Source organism: Loxodonta africana, chromosome 10 (assembly GCF_030014295.1).
Source record: "Loxodonta africana isolate mLoxAfr1 chromosome 10, mLoxAfr1.hap2, whole genome shotgun sequence".
In the NCBI taxonomy this organism is placed as follows: domain Eukaryota; kingdom Metazoa; phylum Chordata; class Mammalia; order Proboscidea; family Elephantidae; genus Loxodonta; species Loxodonta africana.
The window spans coordinates 11,973,208-11,986,423 of record NC_087351.1 but is presented as its reverse complement, the minus strand read 5'-3'; the positions used below and the strand labels follow the sequence as shown (position 1 = coordinate 11,986,423).

General features: G+C 46.4%; 1 protein-coding gene across 14 annotated transcripts in view; it reads right to left on the bottom strand.

Moving 5' to 3' along the window:
* PPIP5K1 (diphosphoinositol pentakisphosphate kinase 1) overlaps window positions 1-13,216 on the bottom strand; it is a 38,706-nt gene that overhangs the window by 9,163 nt on the left and 16,327 nt on the right. For 5 of the 14 annotated variants that reach the window (XM_064292050.1, XM_064292045.1, XM_064292047.1 and 2 more), the window contains 7 exons: window positions 12,651-12,767; window positions 12,335-12,499; window positions 10,367-10,516; window positions 9,629-9,719; window positions 6,709-6,834; window positions 5,919-5,981; window positions 558-695 (listed from right to left, as the gene is read on the bottom strand). In XM_064292050.1, coding sequence (XP_064148120.1) covers window positions 558-695; window positions 5,919-5,981; window positions 6,709-6,834; window positions 9,629-9,719; window positions 10,367-10,516; window positions 12,335-12,499; window positions 12,651-12,767 — 850 coding nt within the window. Of the gene's footprint in view, window positions 1-557; window positions 696-2,181; window positions 2,365-5,918; window positions 5,982-6,708; window positions 6,835-9,628; window positions 9,720-10,366; window positions 10,517-12,334; window positions 12,500-12,650; window positions 12,768-13,216 lie in introns of all 14 variants that reach the window. The other 9 variants (XM_064292048.1, XM_064292049.1, XM_064292051.1 and 6 more) reach the window with 6 other exon arrangements.

Below are 13,216 nucleotides of genomic sequence, written 5' to 3'. Positions count from 1 at the left end.
ACCCAGCAATCTGCTTCCAAAAGGTCATAGCCTTGAAAACCCTGTGGAATATAGTTCTGCTCTGCAACCCCTGGGGTTGCCACAAGTCGGGTCTTCTGTTTCATTTTGTTTTATATTCATCTATTTCTAGATTTTCTATTTTGTTTCACTGGCCTCTCTGTCTACTCATGTACCAATGCTACGCTGTTTTAATTATAGAAGTTTTATAATACGTTTTAATACATGTTAGAGTTAGTACCCCCTCATTGCTCTTCTCTTCAGGGTTTTCGTGGCTATTTTTGCTTGTTTATTTTTAATGAGATCTTCAGAATTGATTTGTCTGACTTTAGGAAAAAAACAGTATTTTTATATGGATCACATTAAATTTATAAATTAACTCGGAAAGGAGGGATATTTCTATGATGTTGAGTTGGCCTATGAAATTACAGATTTTTTTCAAGTCTACTTTTGTGTCTTTTAGGAGTACCTAACTCTTTTTAATTTACAACTGCCTCATGTTCTAGGAAGCATGAGAGTAGTGCAGAGGTGGGAGTACAAGATGAGAGCATTCTTCATACCTGCAGATGCTTGGGCCTGGGCATCAGTGTGGCGTTGGCAGACTCTGCTCAAGAACTCACTTACTTGACGCAGGGAAAGGGCATTATGCAGTGTTTCCAGGGGGTAGATGGTAGGCACCATGGAGCATCCTTCAAATCCTGTTAGGGTTGAGATAGACAAAGTCAATGTTAAACCTGCCAGATACCACAACTGGCCAAGGAAGAATGGAGAGTCCCTGAGAGCCATCAGGAGAGTCTGTGGTTTTTGGAGTATGGAGTATCCGAGTTTCTCAGGAAAGGGAACTCTTTAGAGCCCCTAGGGGAGTCTTTTTCTCTCACCTCCAGATTCCCTAAAAACTATATCTGCTCAGGCCTCCAGGTGAATCAAATCACCTCTCATCCTACCTATGGAGAGCCTGCAATGTCCCATGTAAAGATCAACAGAATCCCAGGAGGGTAAGCACCTACATTGCTCCTAGTGCTTTCTGGGGGAACAAAACAAGGGTCCAGAGGTAAGGGGTGAAATTGTAGGGTCTAACATGAGGTAGGGCGGTCACAGAGCTGGGAAGAAACAGCGGATTTCCAGGATCATAAACAAAAAAAACCATATTAAGGAGGAGGGGCATGGAATCTGAGAAGGGGTTCATGCAGATTTAGGATGTGGGTAGAAAGGCTAAAATATTTGGAAGCAAGCTAGAAGGCATGCAATACACATGAAGCTCAGTCCAGGAAAACCACATGCATGATCAGGCTGGGGGATGGAAGTTCTTTCTTGGTCATTTCCATTACATCAAAGCTTCTCCCTTTTGATCTCACTGGAAGATCCCAGAATTGCTAGGATCTCTCTATTCCATCAGGAAATGAGGCAAAACCCCTAGAAAGTAAAGAATAAACACTGATTCTGTGCTCTAAACCCAACAACTCCAATGTAAGTTCGCTGTCTGGATAGAATCAAGGATTAAACTAAATTTGTAACCCAAATACCAGGGACTGTTGATAGAAAAAATTTCCCCATTGGAAGATCAAGAAACACGCATCGCCAACTACTTTTTCAGTCCCTGATCTTTCCTATGTCTCCTCTACAACTCCTTAAAGGGACTAAGGGTAGGCAGGACAGCAATATCTATGCAAGACTCAGTCTCCCGTTCACCAGTAACTCAAAGGAATTATATCTGACCATCTTCTAACGTCTGGCCCCTTGTTTGCCTTAAGGATTCAGATCAGGCCTCTGAAATCTCTGTGCCTCGGTTCCTCCCTGTAATCTGGTGGCAGGAGAGCAGGAGAGGTACAGACTCTTGCTCCTCAGAGTGAGTAGAAAGTTTAGGTTGGAAGACGGTGGTAGTAGAGGGTTATAGAGATAAGAACAGATTCTAGGGCAAGAGATTACTCCTAAACTAAATAGAACTAGGGGATGGGGAATGTTAGTGGGTGGTGAGGAAGGAGGCCAGGAAGGGGATGAGCAGCCAATGCTACAGCTACCAAACAGTCTGGCCCCAATCCCATCCAAGCTACTAAATGCAAGTCACATAACCTTAGGGGAAACAGGAGAAAGACACAGGCGGGCTCTCCTGCCAGAAGAGCAATAAGCAAAGCAGTCAGTCCCAGCCAGGGTGGTGGCAGCAGCCAGCTTGGTGGCAGGGGGTACCGTAGAGGCACTCGGGGTCATCCTGGCCTGAGCGCAGCCAGTTCCGGAAGAGGCGCAGGTGGTAGGAGCACTGGTGCAGGTGATGCGCCAGCGTGGCATCCAAGGAGACTGGCCGGCCCCCCGGGCAGTCAGAGGAAAAACTGCGCAGCAGCCGGACCACAGGGTGCTGGTCATCCAGCAGCTCTGGAGGGGGTGGGGGGACCACGGCAGGAAGCACAGAGATAAAGAAAGAGAAGAGGGAGAGACAATGAGGGGGCACTGACTGGCACAAGCATACTGGGAAGTTGGGGCTGCTCAGCTCCAAGATGAGCTAAGAGAGAAGCAGAGCCACTGGGCATCCTTCGTAGGGAAGATGAGTGCTGGCATCACACAGTGAGTCTTAAAGAAGGGGCTACTGAGGCCTCATGATATAGCAAGGCCCTCCCCTTCTTCCTCGAGCAAATCCAGTCAGTGCTTACAGGAGAGCAGCCACATCATTCTGGATGGGAGTGAGCTGTCAGTTCTACGGCTGGGAGCCTTGACTAGAGCTCCTGTGTCCCTCATCTTTCTTGGGCAAACCCTAGTCAGAGGCTGCTTCTCAGAAGAATGGATTTATGAGGTTGGGATAGAGATGAGAAGATTCAAAGTCACCCAGACAAGAGGGTCAAGAATGGCATAGGGTAGCAAGAAAAAATCTGAAGCTTAAAAATGTTCCTGAAGGTTCAGGCTAGGCCCTCTGGACCAGACTCTAAGTCGGCCACAGAGAGGGCTCGTGCCAGGCAGCTGGCCTAGGAGGTTGGCTGGAGACCAGGTATAGGACTCCTTTAAAACACAGCATGTGAAAATGGAATCAATATGTGAAAATGCCAACCTTGGTTAACCATCTCGTTAAGCAGGTTTTTAAAAAATGTTTGTATAAGTCTCAGGTTTGGGGGGCACTGAATCTAAAAAGGCCAAAAGTTTGATAATTTTTACTTTCTTCCAACTGCTGATGAGTGTAACTGTGCTTTGTTCAGCTGGTGAGTGGAGAAACTTTGATCCTGTACCACTCATCGTTTTAGCTGCTTGGCAAACTTTGTGGATGCTTGCAATTCAGCTGCAGAAGGCATGATGGACCAGGGTGGGAGAGGGGAGGATGTAGAAAAAATGGTTAGGGAAAGATCTTCAGGAAAAGATATAGGGTCTTGAGACCTGATGTAAGGATGGGTAAGAATGTGAGTATAGGATTTTGGTAGAGTACCAACACTAGTGGTTCAGCAAGGTAGAATCTAAGTAGCTAAGGAGAACTGCTCAGAACTCCCAGACCAGAAGTGATTCCACAGGGTGATCCCACATGAGACTATGGCTTCCAGAGACCCTAGTTTGGATTTCAGGACAAGTGTCAGCTCTACCCAGGCTAGTCTGGAGAGTACTAACTGTACCAATGGTCACACCATTGTGTGGGCTCCTCGGAGATGGTGGGATTGGCAGATCCAATGGGCATACTCTGGCACTCTGACCAGGGTGAGCCAGTCTCTTTCCCACTATATTAGTTCACTTTGGTGAGCTCAGCGTGCAGTTTAGTAATGGGCCATACTTGAGTAATCGATGTGGTCACAGGATGTGACAGAAGCTTATCAGAAACAGAGGCAAGGATGGGCTGAGGGCTGCCCTCCCATCAAACCGAGGAGACAGCATTGCTTTGCCTCCTTTCCAAGGCCAGGTCTAGTTTTTCCAGTTTCCATTTCAAAGCAAGGCATCATGGCAAGGAGACAGTGATGACGGGACAGTAGGTTGGCACATTACTGTGACTAATCTTCCATAAAGATTTGTAGGCAGAACATCCACTTTGTAATGGCTGGGTCAGTTGACCAAGATCTTGACCATGGAGTAGAGCCCTCATATTGTCCTGAGGGCCAAATTAAATCTAGATAATCTTCAGTAAGAGACATAATAGCTCCAACAGGCAGATCCCAGATCCTGGTTTCTCAAGCACTTTAGCCTTCAAGCTCAAGTATAAGCAGAACAAAGGAGGCCGGAAGACCCCTGAAGAAGAATTCAGGGTACTGGAGATGTTGAATAGTCTTCTCCTATACTATACCTGAATTATCCAGGTTGCTCTTCCTCTCCTCCTTTTGTTAGAATTGATTCTTCTTTTCTTCAACTGGTAAGGCTGCTAACCAAGGCTTTCGGGAACTGGAGATACATAGTTTGAGGATCTGTTTTATGAACTTGGGTCTTTTCTCATTAAGCCTGAGAACTAGGAGATCTTCGATTTAGCTCTGGTTTTAGGGCTCCAAGTTCCTATTACCATATTCTGGGCCCTAAGTAGCGTGTCTCTTAGTACCAGGCTCTGGGATTGGTGCATCGGGCTCTACTTCAGAGAGATTGTAGCACATGAAGGCCAGAAGAACATGAAGCTAAATGAGTAGGCAGAGCATGCCACACTGACCTGGGAGCCCCCGTCACAGGCACGGATGGGAGCCTGGAGGAGAGGGGAATAAACTGGGAATTGCAGGCTAGTCAACCAGGGAGAGATGTTAGCAGTGCCCAGTGCAGATGTATGGCATGACTGGACCACAATCTAGCAGCTGCCACTGGTTCAGGTGCAGGAGATCGGCACCTGGAGGCTTTTCTAGCAGGAAGCCGGACTAATATTACCTCCCTCGGAGGGTCTTAGCTCTAAGACAGAAGAAAACTCAATCTGATGACACTGGATTTATTTTGAAGACAAGATACAATACAGAGAGAAAGCTAAGGATACAAAGGATAAAACCTCAACAGGGCGTGAGCCCTCGGTTCCCATCATACCCTACAAAGACACCACAGCCCTTCAGTTTTTGTTTTACACAGATCTCCAAGCCCTCCTACCACAGGGCAGGCAGATACAGCTCTTCAATGGTCTTTAAATATTCCTTCCCAAGCTCCCCCAGAATCCCCAGAAGACATCTCAACCTCCACTTCCAGCTTTTTGAGAAAGCAGTGCCATAGGCAGGCTGGGCCTATGTGGAAACCGCACTGAAAAACTCAAGGTGCAATCTTTTTTCCTTTACCTACCACCTCCTACTCCTTTCCTTTTCTCTTTCACCCCCAATTGATCTGGGTTCCTGCTTTCTAGGCCCAGACACTAGGTTAGTAGTAACATAAAGCAGATGTCAGGTGCATGAGGGCCACACAAAGTACACACAACTGTAGGATATAGGAATATGAAGATGGGAAACTATACTCAATATCAATACCCTTATGGGTAGGTTTGGGAGCTGAGAACTGCAGCACTACCCCAAAAGATGAACAAACTTGTCATTCCACCCCCAACAAACAGTTGGAGAAAAAAACAGAAAGATCAAAATTACATGAGCTCAGAGGTAGGGGGAAAAAAGAGAAGAAATGGGGATGATCTCAGAAATACTATTCTCTTCTTAAGAAGGGGAACCATTACCATGTTTGTATAAAGTCCGGCAGTCATGTGATGGAAACGGGAAAGGCTTAATCAATATTTTGGTGTGAGGCTGACAGAAGTGACACAATGGTGATGACGGTGGTTATGGAAGTAAGACCTTGAGTTGCCACAGATATAAGGCAGCCAAGCTGCAGTGAAGGCTAAGGTTGGCACAGCAAGGGAAACGTCCCAGGAGAGAAACTTAGTGAGTGACTCATTCGGAGACAGCAGGGTTTCAACACAGTGGAAGGAGAGACAAAATCAGTGTCAGAACTCAGAGGTTAAGTGTCTAGAGATGACATGATGAGGAGGAACGATGTTGAGTCAGAAGCAAACGTACCGTTAGTCGGATGCTTTGCAAACGACACAGAAAATCGTTTTACGGCCGGGACAAACAAGAGCTCTGGGGAGAAAAGACATCATGGGGATTATACCCACCCCTGCCCCACCCTCTGCTCTGGAATCTGCCCAAAATATACTCTGTTCTTTACACTCCGTTCTTTATACTCTGTTCTTTACAGTTAGTTATATGAACTGCTCCCGCCCCCATCCCTCAGCTTCCTGGCTACATTTCAACCTTTTCCCTTGGTCTAATCTCCTCTTAAGGATCTGTGTGTCTTCTCTACCACAAGACGGCCCCACAAACAATCGTAATTTCTCCACCACATCCTGGTCATTTGGAAACAAAATCTTTATAGAAACTTTGATCCCATCCCCCCATCTCTTTCCGTATCATTTTTCCTGCCTTGGCTGAGCAACTTCCCCATTCCTAAACTTGATTTCCTGGATTTAAGCAAGCCTCCACTGCATTCTTTCTGACCATGGCTCATCCTCCTGGGTCCTTCCCCTACAGGCTAGAGTCCAGGAAAGAGTACAAGGTGGCATACATCGATGAGGCAGGGCTGTATGAAGGGACAAGCATAAATAAGTAGTATTTATATGGCAAGAGGAAATGCAAATGGAGGGGTAGATGAGGTCCTGGTTCCTTCTGCCATCTACAACTGATGAAGAAAGCTTCTGTCATAAGGTCAGTGCCAGCGCCATCATAAGCATGAATCGTTCTGGAGCTGTGTCCTTGCCGGGGGACAAGTGAAGAAAGGAGTTGCCCCCCCCAAAACCCACCCACATACCATCTCGGTGCTTCAGACTGGCAGGTGGTAGCTTTTTGCCATGGCTGCGGGCGTAGTCCTGTAGATTCGGGGCGCTGGAGGAGCCACCCAGCACTGTGGTGCTGAACAGCCCTGTGCACTGTGAGCCTGCAAGGCCGGGAGTGCATTAGTAGCCACTCAAGCTGCAACTACTACACAAATACACACAACTTCACATGACAACATCAAGACATACACATAGCCACTTACAGCCACCACCACGTGGCCACTACACACAACCACAAATAGCTTTCACTACTGTCCATAGCTATACTGGGCAAGCAAGGTAGGGGTTCTCCTGAAGAGGCTACAAGGCAGAGGCAAGAGGCCACTACAAATGCAGGGTTAGTCATATTAGGGAACTCAAAGCTATTTAAGGTGGTAGACTAAGCTCTCCAGGCAGCTCTCAGAAATGCCAAAAGAACAGGTAGAGCCCTGTAGAACCCCTAGATTTAGTTCAATGCCCCTTACCCTGGATATAAGGTTTGAGGAACCCAGAAATCTAGTCCCCTGTAGGTTTAAAAGGAAAGAACTTTGATCGAAACTAGAGACTATGTTTTGAGTACTCAGTTGGAACCCTTCTAATTCTTCCTAAATTCTTCATCCAGTGTCCCCTCCCTTCTACTTCCTTTCAGGCATTTTTACCTCTTCCAAGAAAAAAAAAAATATAAAACTCCTTGAATTTTCAAAGCTATAAAAGACTCAGAGATTATCTAGTTCAAACTTTTCATTTTAGAGACCCAAAAGGGATTCCATTTGCTCAAGGGACACAGTTCATTAGGAGCTCAGCTGGACTAGAATCTGGTCTTTTGACTCTTGAGGACACTCAGAAGATTTTTTATCAAGAGGTAACAGAACATTGCTTCTGAAGATAAGATGGACACAAACTGAATAATCAGCTGATTACATGTAAAGCATGTCTACTGTGTGCTGAGCACCCTACTAAGGAGGAGGGCCCAGTGAGCAAGAAACAACAAAAAAGACATGTTTTCTGATCTCAAAAGTTTACTGTCTTGTAAGCCCCATTCTAAAGTCAGATGCCCACACACAGAAGTTCAAAGAGAGAAAAGAGAACTACATTGCCAATCAGAGGAATAAATAAAACTAAAAAAATCTCTGAAAAAAATTAATAAGGCTAGTACTGTCCCCAGTATGTGGTCTATAGTAGCGTTAGGCTCCATGGGCTCCTCTCCAACTATAGCTTACAAGGTCGGAGTGGGCAGGGAGAGACAAGGCTGACACCCAGGTTCTTAGGATTTGCCCTTCTACTTCCAAACCCATCTTAACCGAGACCCTGGGTTTGCCTTGGGAACTTAACACTCATGAGGAAGATGAGGCCAATTTCCTTTGAGCCCACCAAGATGGGGCCATGGTTTTAGGAGTCCCAAGATTTCAGGGTCACCGCAGAAATCAGGAAGTTCCAGTAGCTGATAATCCTCACCCTGGAATTCCTCGATGCAGCAACTTTCCCTACCTTTCATGCTCAGACAGGCTCTGGAATGGAGTTTCAGAGAGCAATAAGCATTGCTAACTATGTCTGCTTTTCTTCAGAGAAGCTAAAAAGAGCTGGCTCTGTTCCAGACCACCCCATGCTCTGTTCTACATTTAATTCTGCCTCTGAATAATTTCCTGGCTTAGCCTTGCCAACCCCAACCTGCCCAGTCCCCAGATCTTGTCAGAGGGTAGTCTTACCACTGCCATCTGTCAGCCAGGCCTAGGTCCACACCTCTGCCTTGTTCTTGACAGTACACCCACTTAACCAGGACAGATAAACGTACCATTTTTCCAGACTACCTTGGTAACCTATTCTTTTCTGGGACTTCTAGGAAGAGAAGTCCATATTATAGATCTATGCATTTGTCATTTATTTCTCATGCCCCAAACCATCTACCTCATTTCAGGGATCTGGAATGCAACCTGTCCCCATAAAATTAGCCTGGAAAATTATCAAAACCTTTCTTCCTCTTGCTGGATGAAATGCTGACCATTTGGAGGCAAAAAAAAAAAGGGTACCAAGGACAAAGATAACAAAAAAAATAAGAGGAGCTAAATGGAGAGAATAATAGGATAATATGATAGAAAGAACCTGGGGGCCAACTCCAGACCCCACACAATTGCCTCTAACCTCCAGTTTTAGGTACCAACTCACAAGGTACTGTGTTCAGAAACAGCCTCTCTCAAGGACCACTTCCTCCACCCAAAGAATACAATATCCTCTGAGACTTGGTCCTTCTTACAGTCTGTGTTTTTAGGAAAGGGTGGGTGATGCTCTCCACCCCTCTCCAGGGATCAAAAAAATCAAGAGACATTCCCTCAAAGTCCTAAGGAAAGATTCTGGCACTATATCAGTCTCAGATTCACCCTTTAATTTTCTGGAAGGAAGGAAAAAAAGTTATAGGATTAGGAAGGGATGGAGGAGAGGGCATAGAGTTAGGAGGGGCCAGAGCAGAGGTTGAAAAACATAGGTTTCAGAGGAAGACATGGAACGAGTTCTCCAAATGAGGAATATGACACTTACAGGGGTCACAAGTACCTCTATTTATAGCTCTGTCTCTGATAACTCTGAAGGATCAGAGTTTCCATGGCCCCTTACGGTCTGGACTACACTGGAGGGACAGATAAGGAATGAGAGGGGAAGCCAGAAAAATGGCCTTCAGGCCTAGAAATGAGGGTTGGTGTAGAAAACCAAAAGGCCAACACCTTCCTAGAATGGAAACAATCATCTGGGATCAAAGTTCACACCTAAATACGGCTTCTCCCAATTCACCTCCCCCATCCCACCTGACGACACTGCTGACTGGATGATACCAACTCCCATGACTAGGATTTCCCACAATAAAACTATAAAAAACAGACAGACACCCCTTCCTAACATCAGGTGAAAGATGGCAGAAAATCATACCTAGGCCACTCTGCTTCATCTCCGTTGGTGGCCGTGAAGACGAAAAGAGCCGATAGCCACCAGGCCTTGAGGATGAAGTCTCAGAAAGCACCTGCAGAAAAGGGACTCTATGTCACCATTTTACCACCTCAAGCAGAAGTCTAAAACCCAGGTCCTGAACTCCTGCCCCTACAAAGCCAAGCAGAGTCAGAAAGTTTAGAAGAATCAAAGGATTCTGATAGCGGAAGAAGAAAGAAAAAGGAATGGAGAGTGTACTTTGTGGAGGAAAATGCCCAAGGGATCCTTCTACACTAGACAGCACTTCTATTTCCAGGATGCCTCTGGTGTCTCCCAGCCCTTGCCATCCCAAATCTGAAAAGTCATTATTCAACCCTTCCCAGTTCTCAGCAGAGCAGGAACCCTAATTTCTTATCTCTCTCTCCCCAGGACTCAAAAAGCTTATCACAACTCAGCTACAAATAAGAAATCAAGACTGGCCACTCTCCGGCTACTCTTTCTTCTCTCTATGGACAGTTGTGGCTATGGCAACCACACTCAATTTCGTATCTAAACCAAGAAGCCCAGCCCTCCAAATATCTTGCTGTTGGAGACATGAAAAAGATTTCCAAAAAGCCCATGAGGGCTCAACTACAAACCCCCAACATACACACTCCCCACTTAGATAGTATTCTGAGTCCCTAGATCCCAAAAGACAAGGAGGAGAAGGCAGAAAAGGCAGGAAAAGCAGGGAGGGGACACCTGTGTGCAGGAAGCCAGGTGAGTGGTAGACACAGCCCGGGGCTGTAGGCCGATGGCTGGGGAAGGCCGGGGGAGGTCTCCTGACCTCCGGCGGCGCCGTCCCCTCAAGGGGATCAGGTCCAGGCTCCCCGTACACTGCATGTTCATGACCTGCAATCAGACCCGGTGGAAAGCCGGTCATGGTTCCTTTAACCCCCAGGCTCCCAAAAGCCCCAGTGCCCATCAGGCGGAGCTGGTTACAGAGCTGGAGAGGATGCCCACTAGGGCATAGCTGCCATGAAGGTCACAGGTTTTGTAATCTAAAACAGTCCAATAATACGAGATGACAAGAGGAAAAGAAGAGGTGGGGGAAGGGTTGTAGGCGACAAGGATGAGATTGCCCAGTGCCTATACATAAAGAACAAGGAGAGGCTATATTAATATTATAAGGCTGTGTGACTAAGAAGCAGAGAAAAGATTTTCTCGCAAAGCTTAGGAGCACATCCCAGGCAACCAGCATTCTAGGTGAGCCGGGGTACAAGCAGCACTAGTAACTGACAGGAAGGAATGAAATTACAACAGAAAGCTTTCTGTAGGCCTGAAAGGGAGAAGTCGATCCCATCAAGTCTGAGAGATGATACACAGAGGACTCTCTTTTGCCCTATGTCTCTCGACTGCTTAAACCAGAAGATAAAAGGGGATCAAGCACAATAGTGCTGGGGAGACCAGCAAGCCAGAGGGATGGGGTACATTCAGATGTGGAGGAGCGGCTTATTGATGGAAGGTCATGTGCCATTCTGTCCACCTGATCTATTTCACATGAGCCTGCAGGCTTCTAGAGTACTATGGATACCAAATTACACCTACACCTCAGAGAAAAGAATACGTAAAGGAACTCTGCGTATTCATAATTTCAAATCCAACTTAAAATTATCAGGAAGCAAAGGATGAGTCCAGAAAAGAGACTGCAGTTTTTCTTCCCAGCTTTCTCCAAAATCTGAACTTTAAACTGCTGGCTGAATAAAGCTAGTTACCACATTCTTCTGAGATATCCCTAAAATGGAAAAAAAATTCCTCCAAGACAGCTGGCACAGAGCCAGGTGAACCGATTCATTGGGTCAGAGCAGGACCCAAATCAGACAGAGACAGGGAGAAGTCAAGGGGTCAAAAGGAGTGTAGTTGGCCCAAAAAGGGAAACAGTCTTTCTAGGAAACAAGACCAGAACAACTGGAGAACTAGAATCAAGGCTAGAGACAAAGCCCCAGAAGAGCAAGACGCAGGACCAGGCAGATAAACCTCTTTGTCAGAACAAAATGAAGAACGACAGGTCTTCAAACTTGATTCCCCTTTCTGGGATGACATAACCCTAAGGGGTTAAATTAAAGTGCCAGTCTTTAATTTAACCTGACCGAGCTATAATTTTTACTCAAGGCAATAGAGAAATGGAGAGAGCCTGGCCTTTAATATTAATTATATTGTTATCATAGTTACTGTTTATTGAGTGCCTTTTTTTGTTTGTTTTTTTAAGGTGGCTATTACTTCTATTTTACAGACGAAAAAAAACCTCGAGACTTGGAGAAGTTACCTGTCCAAGGTCACACAGCTTCTAAGATCAAACTGGGATTTTAGTCCAGGACTGCCAGACTTCAGAGTTCATGCTGTGGCTACAGTATTTCCTTTTAAAGAATGGCCCTTCAACATTCATTTATAGGGATCCTCCTCAATCTCACCTCTTAAAACCCTTATCTCTCAGGCACCCCTCACTGATATCTCTGCAACCCCAGAAGTAGCAACCTGTCTAGAGGAGCTCTATTGGTGGGCCAGCTGTGAAAGAGAGTTGAAGTAAAACATATTCATTAGGGGCAGGAAGACTCAGGTTCCCAAGAGTGGTCCCCTGGTAGCAGCCTAAGGAGATTCAGAGGATACATGGGTATTGTCCTATGAGCACATTCACCCCTTCCCGTCTTTGTCCCAAGCCCCTCCCATTACCTCCATGGAGCCAGCTTTTCGGTTACGAATGAGAGGTGATCTCCTTGGGAGGCCAGGGCCCTCAGAGGGCTGGGGTGAAGTCTGCAATGCCCGGTCTGGCTCATCTGATGTCTTCCTGGGGCACAGGTTTTCTATGCTGCCTTGGTCTGTTTTCATCTCTTCATTCTGTTCAACAGGCACAGATAAGAGAGGAGTCAATGTCCTCCAGCCTCCTAATCCCAGACTCCCCAAGTCTTTTACCTCACTGTTACTGTTTCCCAGTTCCCCATTTTTAGGTTCCTAAGTCCTCTGGTTCCAAATCCAGAGCAGGACCCACCTCAGAAGAGGCCGGACGGAATCCACAGCCAGTTGGGGCACTGCCTTCTTCCTCGACACCTTTCACGCCAGGGCTGAAGTGCAGCTCCACATGGAACCGCTCCTCTGATAGGGGATCCTACAGGGCATCGTGAGATGAAGGGGCGGTTGGGAGAAGCTGGATATGGTGGTGGAAGGGCAGGATGGGGCAACAGAGAGGATACACCCTCCCAGGGCTGAGATTTCAGGGTCTTGCCTCACTTTAGGGCTCATCTGCCTGAGTTTTAACTACAGCCCAATGTCACGGAATCCTCATTCTCTCACCTCCACCGTTTCTAGCTCACCACTCCACATGACTTTCCAACTTCCAATTCTATAACCCTTCCCACCTATTTCTCGCAGTAACTCAGCTTTGCGCACAAAGCAGCACAATTAAAGATATCTTTGTGGAGCCAGGTGAAGGAGTTCATGTATAATGGTGTTTGAAGGGGAAAAAAAAGGCTCATTATGGCAAGAGTTCTAAGGAATACTGTCCTTAATTCCGTATCCTCCCCAATGCCAGAGCTATGTTCTAGGATGTCTCTCTGG